We start from the raw sequence: 15,795 nt of genomic DNA on the forward strand, positions 1-15,795 counted from the left end.
GTAGAAATTTAAGTGTAAATTTGGCACACCACACCCGAGTACGCCCACACTTTGCCTACCACGTCTGGTAGCTTGTCTGGAACAGTTTATGGGGATATAGCATTAGTTAGTCCTATTTTTAATAGTAACTCTCAAGCAACCAGAAACTACATTTATCCAGCATCTTACAATTTATGAGTGCCCGTTAGCTGAGTGTCTACTGCTCCAGAAAAAGGAGGTCGGACTGAGACACCCAGATTTTTCTTCCACTGCTTTACATGGAAACAAAACACGGATTTCTCAATCTGTCTTACTTTTTCTGGAGTCTCAGCCCCCAAACGTATTTTACAATAACTCCCCGACAGCTGCCACACGTTTCAACCGTTCATTCTACCAGGATAAACTTTGCCATTTCGGTCCGATTTGGTCCAAATTATCCCTCTGGACAGTGGTTCAGCAAAACTGCTCCCCCCCCCCTCTCCCTCCTGCTAAACGGGACAGCAAACTTCCACGGCGCCTGGCCACAGGAGCATGCGCGCTCTGTCCCCTCACTTTCCCGCCCCGGCACAAGTATTCCAAGTATGTAGTCAGAGAACAAGAGAGAAGCCGGGATTGGGCGGGATAGAAAAACAAGCAAGAGCCGACCGCTGCGCTCGAGAGCGCACGGGATTGGTAAGAAAGAGCGCGAGTCGCCGGCGGAGACGTGTGCGCGAGGCACGAGAAACAAACAGAGAAAAAAAAAGGGGGGGGGGTGTAGAAACTGATCTCGACAAGACCAGCTGGCAACACCCTGCGATATTGGGACGAGAGACGACTCCATAAAGCTAAAAACTGGGGAGGGAGGAGAAAAGTCACAAAAACTTTGCCCCAGCTGCAGCATGAAGAACTTGCTGTTTCTGGCTGCCTTCCCATTCCACTTCCTGGTTTGCCTGTAGCCAATTAGTTGTGCCAGAGTCAGCGTTCCAATCCGCCTCTGGCTGTGTTATGGATGGGAAGGGGCAGGGGCGGAGCTTGCTGCAGCCTGCAGCCAATTAGCTGCGTTCTGGTTCCCTCAGCCTGCCTCGAGGTGTCTGGGGGAGTGGGGAGCCAGGCTCTATCTGGTTTGTCTGTCCGGTAGCCAGGGTGGCTTTTGGTTCCTTCTTGCTGCCTATAGTGTGCAAGCAGACGATCAGCTGAGCCCTCCCTTGAGTCCTGTAGCCACCTGCCTACCTAGAGGTACTTGGGGAGGGGGAAATAGATTTTGCTGTTTGCATTTGAGCTCATTGCCTGTGTCTCGGTGTTCTTACTGCTAGTGCTTTTTGCCTTGAAGTAAGGAGGGGAAACGCAACTTAACTGTTTGAATTTAATCACTCTGCTTCCTTTCTCGAGGGAGGGAGGGGGATCACAATGCTGAGATGCGCATGCTGATCTCGTCTGCCTGAGATTAAATTCGTATTCTGATATGTAGTTTAAGAAATAGTAGTTTTTTAAATACATTTAAACTCTGATTTGGTAAAATGTGAGTTTCCATTTTAGCTTATTTCTGAGTGTAAGTAATAAGGACTGGACCTACTTACTAGGATTCTGCCGGGTTGCGACCTGGATTGGCCACAATTGGAAACAGGATGCTGGGCTTAACGGATTTGGCCCAGTATGACATTTCTTATGTTTAACATGATTTTTTTTGTGTGTGTTAAGATAATTTAGAGATTCACCTATGACAATTTTATGTTTCAGAACTGGCAATACTTGTGAAAAGTACCAAGAGGAGCTATGGAGCATCTCTGTAAGCTGGGCACAGGCTGTACACACAAAACACTGCACCAGGGCAGTATCCTCCCTCACCTGCTGTGGAGATCCTGCTGAAACTGCAACAGTACAGAGGAGAGGCATGGCTGACCCTCTGAGGAGGACTTTATCCAAGCTCCGGGGCAAGAGGTCCAAGTGTGTGGCAGGGGTAGGATCTGGGGAATTTGCAGTCCAGGTTGCTGCAGGACACAGTCATCAGGAAGGTAAAGAGCCTATGGAGGAGCAGCGGCTTCAGACAGAAAGAGGCTGGGGAAAGGTTGCAACTGCCCTTTGGGCTGAGAGCACTGACTCCTCAGCACATTGCATGAAGGGTCCCCATGGGAAGAGTGCAGGTGTGCCACCTGGCCCCCACATTACGCGAAGTACTGAGGAGGCGCTAGCAGGGGGCTCCATTGGGAACAGAAACTTATTGAGAGAGGGGCACGGGAAAGGTGATACATCACCATGCCTCATCAAGCAGCAGCAGGTGGCTATGGGAGACTATGGTGCCACTGAACCCAGGAGCTCTGGGATCCTGCAGGCAGGTGAAAGTCACTGTTTCTTAGACAATGAAACACTCTCCCCTAGGTTAAGCGCTCCTGGTTTTTTTAGGAGACAGGCACCTGCTGCAGACTCTCAGAGTCCTGGATGCACACTCATACCCGAATTGTCTTTACCCATGAGCCATATTTCAGTGCAGCAAACTTCAGAGGACGTGCCTGCATCACACCACTTGGGCCCATACCCAAATGGCCTGACCCTCTTACAGCAGTGTCCCACGGGAAGCTGGCAGAATGCCAGGGCTCTAGTGTCTGAGCTGGCCACAGCTCATCCCAGCCATGCCCGCCATATCTGTGCAACACTAAAACAAACCTTTAGGGAACATCTTCAGAGTCGCTATTCTCTAGACAGTGAGGAGGAGGATTACTATGACAATGACAACCTTCCCTGTTATGAGCACAAGTTTTCCACCTCTCAGCTTCAGCAGCTGTGGGGAAACCTGGAGCCAGCAGGTGTCTGCTCAATACCCACAGCTGGTAGCACTGGGATGTCTGAGTGTGCAGGCAGTAAGAAGGGCAGTGCTGATAGTTACCAGGAGACAGACCGGTTGAGGACTCAGTTACAAGAGGCCTATTATTTGCTTATTCATGCCATGCATGATATGCCCATTGATAGCGAACCAAGTAAGAGCAGTAGTTTCACACAAATCAGCCCTTCCAGCTGCCAGTCTCAGGACAGCGTTTGTACCCAGTCATCTGTTAGGGCCACAGAAAGTGATGCTTGGTCGTCGGGTGAAGCCAGTCCCCTGCAGGTGTCTGATACAGATTCAGTGACTGCAAAGACTTTGGGAGGCACCAAGAGTTTCTCTGGGATGCAGGTTAATAGCAAAAGCTTGGACATCCTCTGTAGCAGAGCTGCAGATTTGTGTCTGCACAGGTCACTTAGTGATAGCCTGATCAAATACCATGCATTAGAGTGCCAAGTCCTCTCGGAGCCGGATCTGCAACACAGCCAGAGCTTTTCTTGTCAACCTTGTAAAGGTGCTTTGGACAGCCACGAGACGAACAGTGCTCAAGCGGCTGAGCTGTTGGTTAGTTGGCAACATTCAGACGGCAGTAATGTTCATCAATCATATGGGAACAATGAAGTGTTAAGTGACTTTGGCTCCACGGTGAACAATTTTCAAGATTCAGCAGACATTGTCATAGTAATGTGCAACAAAGCAGATAGCTTTAGCGATGGCCAAGGAGGTTCACTGAAGCCACCGGGGGTGACAGTCAAGAAGATGCAAAAATGGATGTACAAAGGACGCCTGCTGTCTTTGGAAATGAAGGAGCGCATTATTGGAACTTCACAGAAAGACAATGGAACTTACTGTTCGCTAGCAGCTCAGGCCAGGAGCAGAGAAGGGAATCTGGAAACAAATTCAGCTGCTCCTGCAGAGGTACAAGGTGGGAGCAAAGTGCTGCAGTCTGCATCCGGTGACAGAGTTATGCTGACAGGTAGGCTGCTTGGAAATGCAGTTCGAAATCCTTGGATCTTATTATTTTCATCACATTATCTAACCATTTGATGATTTCTTACGTTGGGACATTTGGAGTGAAAATAATACCATTTCTCATTTTCTGTTACTAATGGATGACTTAGCAGTGGTGGTATTCTCATTTTTTTAATTTATTTTTTAAAATAAGGACATGGTAAAGAATGTGGATTTGCATACATATCACTGCTACAGTATTATTGATCCATTTGTGGGCAGTGTAATATCCTGTTAAAAATGAACACACGTTAATGAACACTATTATGTGTTTTTGAGGCTATTGTTTCAACTCACTTTAGTTTAAAACTAATTGTACCTTTTTTATGGAGTGTTGCCAGGAGTATTGGAGAGAAGAAAAGCTTTTGAGCAACTCTGCTTTAAGAATGAGCATACTCATTTCTAGTAAGTAAGAGGCTGATTCTATAAAGGGTGCCTAACTTTAAATTGGCAAAATACGCTTAATAGCCTCAATAATTGGGGGAAAAAATGAATTGGACGATAGGCACCTATCCGATTCTATAAAAAATAGGCACCTAACACTAAGTGGGCGTTTCAGTGGGTGGAGGGTGACTAAGTCTGATTCTCCAAAAACGTAGACGCCTGAAATGTAGGTCTTTAAGTCCCTAGTCTACATTTCAGGTGTTTAAGTTTTTACATAGGCACTGCAATTCTGTAAACGACAGCTTAAGTGTGGTTGACACACAGCCGGCACCATTTATAGAATCAGCCCCTAAGTGTTTTCAGGATATTGGCACATTTAATTCTACTACTACTACTATTTAACCTTTCTATAGCTCTGATAGATGTATGCAGCGCTGTATATCAGTAGAGCTTACGATCTAAATGAACAGACAGGACAAGTAGGGACTGAGGGAGTTTCGGTAGAGCCTACAGTCTAATGAAAAATAGTCTGCTGAAATGTTGTTTGTCCTTTTTTAAAGCATGTGACTCAATAAGACTGCTGATTAAGTGTCTGGAAGTTTCTGGATTTAGTTAATGGTGATAGAAAAAAAAAAATGGTAGCTTTAACACAGGGATCTCAAAGTCCCTCCTTGAGGGCCACAATCCAGTCGGGTTTTCAGGATTTCCCCATTGAATATGCATTGAAAGCAGTGCATGCACATAGATCTCGCACATATTCATTGGGGAAATCCTGAAAACCCGACTGGATTGCGGTCCTCAAGGAGGGACTTTGAGACCCCTGCTTTAACATTTCCATTCTTTTAGGACATAAGGGATTTGTAGCCCTGCCAGCTGGTGTGTAAACATTCTGCCTTTAAAAAAGGATGTAAAATATCTGCCTGCAGTCGCACTATGGGGGTTATTTACCAGCGGTTGCTGTTCTCTGCCACAGGGGCTGATTTTATTCCTGTGGCAGATAGTGTGCACTAATGTCATTGGCATTCACTGATCTTTAACAAATGAACCCCTAAGTGCTTTATTTGATTGCCACATGTGGAAACTGTCTTCTCTGCTGTTTCAGTTCGCAATGCGTGTTCGTGCAAACGAGGAAAGTAAAGACATACCGTTAGTCGATCTCTTTTAAACTGCACAGTTTTCAGCATTGAATGCAACGTGTGTTGCAACAGAGGGAACGTACATTTTTTTTTTTCTTCTTTTGATTACACTTCTCCCTCCGTAGCCGCGGAGTCACTTATTCGCGATTTTTCGGCTGCTGACTCTGCCCCCTAATTTTCGTCACGGAACCCGGCGTTTCACATTGGAAAACGCTGGTCCCGGTGGTTCATGGAGGAAATCGCTGCTCCCGGCGATATATGGAACAAATCGTAGGTCGGGTTATTCACGGTTTATTATCTTTTTCAGGTCTATTTTACCGAAAAAACCGCGAATAACATGCAAAAAGGTTATTCGCGGTTTTTCGGTATTCACGGCTATGTTCTGCCCACATCCCCTGCGAATGCGGAGGGAGAAGTATATAGGCTTTCAAAGGCTGAATATTCAAGTAGTTAATATTTAGGCTCGGTTTAAAATTTTGTGTTTGAGGTCTAGTTGTGTTCACCATGATACCAATTGCTTGGTAAGGGCAGGATATCGAATCCCTTTCCATTCTTTCTTTTGTTGACCTATGCTTCCACTGTCATTGTGTGAAAACCAAACCAAACACCTTGAAAAAGGGTAGCTGTGTCACAAAACTGACGGAGGCAGGTGGCACCTTTTTAAACTAATCAGTTTACTGAGGCATGAGTCCGATCTTTATTTATTTACGGCCTCTTTTACAAAGCCGCGCAGCAACAGCCCCGAAGACCTTTAAATCTCTGTGGGCTTCGCGGCCGTTAGCGCAGGGCAGCCGCTGGCGTGGCTTTGTAAAAGAGGCCGTTAGTTTTCTTTTCCGTTTTCCCCAAAGAAATCAGAACGGGTTACAGGTTAAACATATATAATATACAGTTAACAAGTTACGATTTGCACTGGATTTGCTATAATTTCAGTACAAGTTTCATACAGGTTTGTATCCTAACTTGACATATACTAGGGGGTCTAATATGTATAATATACAGTTGACACACAGGCAGTTTACAGGTTAAATATGCTGGTTACAGTGCCAGATGTTTCAATTCAAGTTTTCCTAACGTGACACATACTGGGATCTGGTACCAATATACATTTCTTTGTAATCCACACAGATTATTTAGACTTCCCCCTAGTTTGCTTTTGTGGGAATATCAAACGTTAGTTTAGACCTTGATGGCGGTGCTTGTGGAATTTGATGGAACTAGCTTTGCGTTTTTGTGATTAGCACTTGAACTGAGAGGTTGCAGCTGTACAGCTGCAGAGCTCTAGACCTTGAGCTAAGTTAGTACATTCTTCATTGTTTTATCTTTATGCGTTTCACATTTTGGACTCTATTGACTTGGAAGTAATTTTATACCAGTAAATCAAAACAAATCATAACTTGAAACTTATTAATGGGTTGCTAAAACTGTCCCAGGGATAACATTGGCAGGAGGTCTTATATGTAGCTGACTTTAATTATATAAAAGCAGGAATATAATATTTTTTAAATAAAAAAAAACATACTCACATTTTTGGCACATTTCTTAGCTAGAATTGTGTGTGGTCATTTTTTTTCTCTTTTTGATTTGTCTTAAAAGTTAATAAAGCAAAATAAGAGGATACTTTTTTAAATTTATTTCTATTGGATTAATTTAATACAGTTTTGACTAGCTTTCAAAGGTTACATCCTTCTGTCCTTGGGTCAGAACAGGTGAGGCTTATATAAATCCTGTTATGAATATTTTTAGACTCATTGGTATTATTTGTTTGGATTTAGCTGACTTGTTTTGTTGAAGCTCAAGGTGAGTTATATTCAAGAACTGTAGGTATGTTTCTATCCTTGGAGGGTTTACAATCTAAAGCAGGGGTCTCAAAGTCTCTCCTCGAGGGCCGTAATCCAGTCAGGTTTTCAGGATTTCCCCAATGAATATGCATGAGATCTATGTGCATGCACTGCTTTCAATGCATATTCATTGCAGAAATCCTGAAAACTCGAGTGGATTGCGGCCCTCAAGGAGGGACTTTGAGATCCCTGATCTAAGGGGTTCTTTTATTAAAGCTTAGGGGTCCTTTTATCAAGCCGCGTTAGCAGAGTTAGTGCGTCACATTCCATCATGCACTAACCCCCGCGGCTGGCTAAAAAACTAACGCCTGCTCAGTGCAGGTGTTAGCGGCTAGCGCAGCAGGTGATTTAACGCGCGGTATTACGCACGTTAAACCCCTACCGCAGCTTGATAAAAGGACCCCTTAGTGTGTGCTATGCAAGAGAGGAATAAGAGGCCCTTTTAATAAGCTATGGTAAAATGTGGGTTTTTCTTGGGTGCCAAGGCCATTTTTACTGCAGCAGTAAAATATTTGATTTCCTATTTTTTTCTATTAATGTCCATGCATTAGGCCAGTAAAAAAAAAAAATTACTGCGGGAGCACTTACCAATACCTAGTAAGTGGAATGGCGTACCTGATCTTTTTTTTTTTTTGACCCCCCCTCCTCTATTTAAAAAAAATATTTTTAGTATTAATCCACAGGAAAAAGCAGCATTTTAAATACACTAGAGCACTAGTACATCAATACACCCATTGTAAAACTAAACAAGCCAAATTAGTACAGATCGATCCTGCACAGTCAATGCTAACAGGAAACCATGCCTTTTCCCTCACCCAGTATGGAATAAGAATTAGAAATATGTAGATTAAACTGAATCTCCAAGAATCCAGATTCTGCATAAAGTGCAACAGCACAGAATCAGAAATAGTGATGCATGTCCCCTAAAACTGTGCAAATATAAAGATAGCAGATATAAATTTGAAAAAATGACACTTGCCACTTTACAAATTAACAAATAGAAATAAAACAAAAGATGGAAAATAAGAAAATATAATTTTATTGGACTAGTACATTTTTCAATTGCCGTATATACTCGAATATAAGATGAGATTTGAAGGCGAATAAAATGGCCCCAAAATGGGAGTCTCATCCCATATTTGGGTCATCACCCGACCCCCCCCCCCCCTCCCTGACTTGATACAGGTCTCTGATAGACTGGGACAGGAGAGATCCGTCCCGTCCCGGCCGATACAAATAATTTTTTTTACCCCCCCCCTTCCCCCCACGTACCTTTACTGTTATCCCTGGTGGTTCAGCTGTGTATGCTCCTTCCCTGTGCACCTCCTTCTGGGCTTAGTGCTTGGGGCACACAGGCATGCAGGAGCGAGCTTCTCAAGCTCCCGCACAGCCCTGCGCTGCTAGCTGAATGGCTGCCGCCAGTTCTCATGAGACTCGCAGGACCTGGCAGCAGCCATTCAGCTATCGATGCAGGGCTGCGTGGGAGCTCAAGAAGCTCGCTCCTGCGTGCCTGTGCGCCACAAGCCCTGAGCCCGGAAGGAGGTGCACAGGGCAGGAGCATGGTCCTGCCCATACACCACTGGACCACCAGGGATAACAGAAAAGGTAAAAAAATAATTTGTATCCGTCAGGCCAGGACGGGAGATGAGAGGGATTTCTCCTGTCCTGGCCTACCACTAGACCACCAGAAGTGGACGAGGAGGTGGGATAGGGTGCAGAGCCTGGGAAGAGGGGGGGACAGGGTGCAGTGCAAAGCCTGGCAGGGAGGGGGGCTAGCTGCATAGCCTGGTAGGGCAGGGAGGGAAAGGGGCTGGGTGCAGAGCTTTGTAGGGCAGGGAGGGAAGGGGGCTGGGTGCAAAGCCTGGTAGAGAAAGGGGCTGGGTGCAGAGCCTTGCAAGGCAGGGAGGGAAGGGGACTAGGTGCAGAACCTCGCAGGGAGGGGGCTGAGTGCAAAGCCTGTCAGGGGAGGGCATGAGGGAGAGGACACTGGGTGCAGATCCTGGCAGGGCATGGCGCTTAAATATTAAGCCCCTGTCTTATATTTGAGTCAACCATTTTTCCTCCTGACCTGAGGAAGATGATTTTGGTCTCCGAAGGTTAGTTAAAAAAAAAAGTATTAAAATTAGCCCAATATAAAGATTACCTTAATCTCCATTTTCTCTTTATATAAGTTTCTGATGCTGCAAAAAATATATTCTATCTATCTTTTTGTCATTTTTGGTTTCTGTTTTCCTCATCTTATCTTCACTCTATTTTTTTCCATCCACCATCTTTCTCTGCCCCTTCCATCCACTGTCCGCCCTCTTTCTCTACTCTTTCCATTCAGCCTCTGCCTTCTCTGCCCCTTCCATATGGCATCTTCCCTCTTTCTATTCCCTTCTATAAGCTGTCTGCCCCTTCCATCTAACCTGTGCCCCTTCTCCCCTTTACACATGATTCATTTCAGCTTCACCCCTCTCCATTTTTCTCTCCCCACCCTACTCCCCATCCTCTAGCATCTCTCTTCTCCTTTCCTTCCTTCTTTCTACCCCATCCACTCCCATGATCTGGCATGTCTCCTCTCCTTCCATCTCTCCCTTTCCCTCCCTCCCTCATGTATGACATCTCTCCTCTCCTTTCTCTGCTCTGGTCTTCCTTCTCTCTTCCCCCTCCAGATGGGTACCCCCACCTCTCTCAATTCTCACCACTGAAAACGTGCCTTCCATCGTCAGCAGCCTTCATAACTTGCCGCTCTGGCCAGCGTCAACCCTTCCTCTTTGCTTGGTCCTGCCTACTTTCTGCTTTTGCGAAGGCAGGACCCAGCAGAAAGGAAGGCCTGATGCTGACAGAGCAGTGAGTTGTGGGGGCTGGGGCTGCCGCTACCGGAAAGGGAGAATGCCGGCCCTGGGAGCAACCCCTTATGGTCTGCATCTGGGCCAGACCCCTTCCCACTTGGAACGCCACTGGGTAAGTGGAGGAGTGGACTAGTTGTTAGAGCTGCTACTTCAGCACCCTGAAGTTGTGGGTTCGATTCCAGGACTATTCCTTATGATCCTAGGCAAATCACCTAACCCTCCATTGCCTCAGGTACCGTAGTTAGATTGTGAGCCTGCCGGGATATATAGGGAAAATACTTAAGAGTATCCGATTATATTGTGGACCATTCAGATGGCTGTGTCAGTGGGTGGTATATTAAATAAGAGATAAACTAGGAATATTTTGTAGGTGGTAAGGACTCATGTGCTAATCCTATGCTAATCAGTTAGTGTGTGGTAATGTAGCTGTGAAATGCTCCCCAGATATGCCCCATTCACAGTAATAATAAACTCAGCCTCTTCTCCCTCAAACAGAGGAGATTGAGAGGGGACATGATCGAAACATTCAAGGTACTGAAGGGAATAGACTTAGTGGATAAGGGCAGGTTGTTCACCCTCTCCAAGGTAGGGAGAACGAGAGGGCACTCTCTAAAACTGAAAGGGGATAGATTCCGTACGAACATAAGGAAGTTCTTCTTCACCCAGAGAGTGGTAGAAAACTGGAACACTCTTCCGGAGGCTATCATAGGGGAAAACAATCTCCAGGGATTCAAGACAAAGTTGGACAAGTTCCTGCTGAACCAGAACATACGCAGGTAGTCTCAGTTAGGGCTAGTCTCAGTTAGGGCGCTGGTCTTTGACCAGAGGGCCACCGTGTGAGCGGATTGCTCGGCACGATGGACCCAGGGTCTGACCCAGCAGCGGCAATTCTTATGTTATGTTCTTAATAAAAAAAAAAAAAATTAGCCTGCAGATCAAGAAATTACCACAGGATGCCTGAGCGTGTCCCATGTCTTAGTAAAAGGATCCCTTAGTGAGATGCTGAAGGTCACCCTGTCTTTCCTGGTTCTCAGCTACTTCTCTGCTTACACTTCTAAAGTAATTAGAGGTCTTAAGGGGTTTTCCCCATTTTTGAGACTAATACAGTAAACTGTGCAGTCCTTTAATACAGCATCTTATTTGTTTTCCAATGCTAATTGTACTGCTGATGCAATAACGGTTTTAGTGTGGGAAAAAATCCACAGAAAAATCATTGTGGTAAAGGATGGTGCAGTTGGCTTGCAAACTTGTCAAATCAGGAATTGTGAGGTATTTTTTAAATATAGAGAGCAACATCCTGGCATGATTTTTTTGTTGTTTATTTGTTTGTTTTACTTTCCCTTTAGTGCAAAACATTTACTCCTGTTCTGGACTGAAGTAAAGATTCTGGTTCATAGACATAATCGCGGAAGACAAAGGCGCGCACCTCCGTCTTGCGCTCAGTTGTCGGTGCGCGACGAAGAAATTTACTGTTTTTAGGGGCTTCGACGGGGGGTTTTGTTGGGGAGCCCCCCCACTTTATTTAATACAGATCGCGGCGGCATTGGGGGGGGTTTGGGGGTTTGTAACCCCCCACATTTTACTGGAAACTTAACTTTTTCCCTAAAAACAGGGAAAAAGTGAAGTTTTCAGTAAAATGTGGGGGGTTACAACCCCCCAAACCCCCCACAACGCGGCGCGATCTGTATTAAGTAAAGTGGGGGGGGGGTTCCCCCCCACACACCCCTGTCGGAGCCCCTTAAAAACAGTAATTTTCTTTGGAGCGCGCCTCCGCGCTGTGCTCAATTGGCTGTGCGCGCCTTTGACCTGACACCAAAGATTCTCTATGCAGATGCAGCCCTTCACCTTGGAGGACTCTGTTCTGAGAAATTCCCTTGTGACCCCTAATAGCCACTTCATCCAGAGTTCCTTGGATGCTGTGGCTGTACCTGTGGGATCATTATTATTTATCTGGCTCCAGGAAAGCTTCTGGCAACTTCCTTTTCTGTTGCTGCCATCTTGAAAAACAGCAGTGCTTGATCTCTAGAGGTACATTGGAATCCTCTGTTGGGGATAAGTCTACTCTCTTTTCTATCCTGTTTTCCGCAAAGAGCTCGGAATGGGTTACAGGTTAAACATACATAATATACAGTTAACAGGTTACAATTTGACATAATTACAGTACAAGTTTATGATACAACGTTGTATCCTAACTCAATACAAACTAGGGGTCTAATACCAATAAACATAATATAGAGTTTACAGGTTACAATTTGCCATAGTTATCCTTAACAGTGCAAGTTTTTTAAAAATATAAGTTATTATCCTAACTAGACACACACTAGAGATCTAATACCAATATACAGTAAATAATGTACAGTTTACGGGTTAAAATTGCTATAGTTACAGTGTGATAGGATAAAAACTTGTATTGAAAAATAACGCGACACTTACTGGGATCTAGGACCAATATACATTTCTCTGTAATCCATCGATTATGGACAGGTAACATACATACCTAGTATAACGCCATCGTTGTCTTCAAGCCAGGTTTCAGTAATCAGGAATATGTCCCAGTTTTTATCTGTTCGGGAGGTCATTTAGTACGATGTCTGAAGCAATATCTTATTTGGCAGACTGATCCCTAGATTGCTTCCTAATGTATCTCTAGAGGTCGGGTGCTGCCATTTTCATTTTTTTTTTTTTTTTAAATCTTTATTGATTTTCAAACTTTGACAGTGCAAAACAATTAATCGAACATAAACACTACATAAAATGCACTATTAAATACACAATTAATACATGAAACAATCATTTCCCCCTCCCAATTATTAATACAAGAAGACATATTATGCAAATATAATTATAATTAAGTAATTTTATACTCAAAATACATTGCCCTCCCCTCCCCCCCCTCTCCCCCCGATGTGTAAAGAAATTTAATTAAAGGAGAGATAAATGACAATTATTGCGAGGTAACAAATGTGGTCAATGGGCTCCACGCTTTTTTAAATGAACTACTAAACCCTAAACAATCTGCATTTATTATCTCATACTTATAAGTGGTATACACATTTAATGTGTAATTAAGTCTGTCATGGCTCTTCCAGTTTCGTGTAACCATTTGGATAGCTATTCCCATCATGATCAAGAAAAGACGGCTTTTATATTTATCCAAAGTAGGCTTAACGTGTAATAATGTACCACAAATTATGGCTTCATAAATTAAGGGAATAGATGATTCAAGAATAAGATTAATTTGTTCCCAAATTCACCTCCAGAAATTAAGTATCAATGGACAAAAATATAATAGATGATCCAAAGTCCCTATATCACTATGACAATGCCAGCATCTATTAGACTTAGAACTGTCTAGTTTTTGTAAACGAACTGGGGTCCAAAAAATCCTATGTAATAAAAATAACCAAGTTTGTCTCATAGCTCCAAGACCATATTCGTGGCCATCGAGATGCAGAAATATACTGTTTTATCTCGGTACTCCAAATGTCTCTGAGACTATTTTTTGTTTTTTTATTCAAAAATTCAGAAATCAATTTGTACCACTGAGCGGCCTGATGCCCTACTAAATCTGTCTGGTAGCAAAGGATCTGGTGCCACCATTTTCAAGATGGTGGCAGAAGAGAATGCTGCTGGAAGTTTTCATAGTTCATGTGAATCGCGGGTATTCTTTTGCTCAATTCAAAACTTTATGTCCAACAAGTACTTAGGATTAAATAATACTGGCAGCACAATGGCATTAACTGCCTGAACTTTGCTGAAGAGAACCAAACTGTCCATATGTAAGGTTTGTCAGCTCAATGGTGGGGAATGTAAATTGAAGGGAAAGCCCTGGGAGGTTGTCAATGAAGACTTGTGGTGCTGGCAGCTCAAAGGAGCCGGAAGAAACTTCTCAGCTATTAAACCCCCACCCCAAACTAAATCATCTCCTGTTGATTACACTTTTAAGGTATACAGTCGACCCACGAAACTCACGGGAGTTATGTTCTTAGAGCACCTGCGAATTGTGAAAAACTGCGAATATTGGATGTGGTCAAAAAAAATGCCTATAAATAACCCTAAATATGCCCCCAAACACTTTAAAATACAGTAAAATGTACGGGTACTTGCCAATAATGAATGACGTTGATGATGAATTAGCAAAATTGTGGGGGTTTCTGTGAAAAATTATTAGTTAAGTTTCTAAGGAAAAAATCTGTGAACGACTGAGGCCGCAGAGTCTGAACCGCGACTCTGCAGGGGTATGCTGTACTATAATTCTGAAACTGTTTTGGCATAAATATATTTCAAAATTTTCATGACAGGCATCCTGGATATCCGCTTTAAAATGTTTTATTAAGGGCTTTCCTGGTGTGGCCCTCCGAAATAGCGTTACGTAATAGTATTTGGCTTTGCCGTTTCAGCCACTGTAAGATGAGAAGGTGTGTATTTCTGAAGTACGAAGTTGTTTCATATAACGTGAAGAGCAGTAAATGTTGTCAAGTTTCTGCAGGTCCCAAGGTTATTTTAGAAACTAAAGATTTATCAGCTGAGAGGCCTACTAAGCTCTTTTCAAATACATTGTAATTGGTGCACTCTGAGGAATGCTGCCGTGGTATGTGTTGCCAGATTTACTTTGTGCTTTAAGCTGTTGTCTCAAGCGATAAGTTGCCTGGGGCCCAGATTCCAGACACATGAGTGGCCTGGAGATTGGGGCAGGGTGATCATTTCTAGAAGTCTGCTTCAAGAGAGCTAGCTGCAGAAGTCTCCTACTTTATTACCTCAGGGCACCAGTTTGTATGCAGAAAGTGACATTAAGAGCTGACCCCATTTGGATTCCTGTCTGCAATTTGTATTTAGACCTTACTTTGCTGAATTCGTATGCCATTGGTAACCATTTTTACACAATCAGATGAAAATGCCTACATGTCAGCTAACGTTTGGTATCTGCTAGGTTGTGCTCAGTGAGCTTTTTTTTTTTTCCTTTTTAGTTTGAAAATTTTCATTCAGAAGCATTGACAAACCCTAAAATCTAAAATGCAAATGCTGCTGTGATGAGAATAAATGAAAAATGCAGGCGTGCGGTGATTGTAAATAGAGCTTTATTTGAAAAGGCAGTGTGAAATATTTGCCCTTCCCTTTCGGTCATTTTCGGCCTTGAATCTTCACCGGCCACATCAAAGTCCATGCCCAGCACAGACGGCGCTGAAATTCATGACTGGTACAGCTGAAAGTGGAAAGTATTTTTTGAACTGGTTCCTCTATCTGTTTATTTGTGATTCCGTTTTTTGGAACTAGGCTTTTTTGACCTAACCCAGTCGTTTATATTGGTACAGCTGATCGGCATGTGCAAAAGTTTTTTTATTTTGAGGGGGGGATTTAGCTGTTGCACAGAGAAAAGGGAAAATGGTTTTGAATCCAAATTTTAAGGAAAAAGACTCTCTTGCTTTGTTGCCCACAAGACATTTTTTGTGAGTGATTTTTGTCAGTTTGGGACTTAGTACAGGAACAAAAGGACTGTGTCCTTTTGCAAACATAATTACTGAGGTTTTGTGGTGACAGATTTATTTTTGAAATGTTCCTAGAGGCCTTTAGTGTACTTATAAACTAGCATTTTGCCTGAAACATGATTGTTCTAATAGTTCATTAACTAGTATTTGGAATTGTTGCTGCTTCTATGCATTTTTAATAGAAATTCAAAGAGTATAATTTAATCGTAGAGATTAATTTAATCATACAGTAGTAAACCAAATTTAATGCAGTGTATAATGAAAAGGAAAATCTAATATGTAGTCTTTTGAGGATACACAGATTGAGCATACTGTGCTGAAAACACAAATTAA

At 43.4% G+C, this 15,795-nt stretch overlaps 1 protein-coding gene across 2 annotated transcripts in view; it reads left to right on the forward strand.

Moving 5' to 3' along the window:
* The first annotated feature begins 1,054 nt into the window (after positions 1-1,054).
* SYDE2 (synapse defective Rho GTPase homolog 2) overlaps positions 1,055-15,795 on the forward strand; it is a 110,621-nt gene continuing 95,880 nt past the window's right edge. For both annotated transcript variants that reach the window (XM_033916982.1, XM_033916983.1), the window contains exons 1-2: positions 1,055-1,194; positions 1,696-3,749. In XM_033916982.1, the coding sequence (XP_033772873.1) occupies positions 1,850-3,749 (1,900 nt within the window). In that variant the 5' untranslated portion in view covers positions 1,055-1,194; positions 1,696-1,849. The remainder of the gene's footprint in view (positions 1,195-1,695; positions 3,750-15,795) is intronic.

Source organism: Geotrypetes seraphini, chromosome 12 (genome assembly GCF_902459505.1).
Source record: "Geotrypetes seraphini chromosome 12, aGeoSer1.1, whole genome shotgun sequence".
NCBI lineage: Eukaryota > Metazoa > Chordata > Amphibia > Gymnophiona > Dermophiidae > Geotrypetes > Geotrypetes seraphini.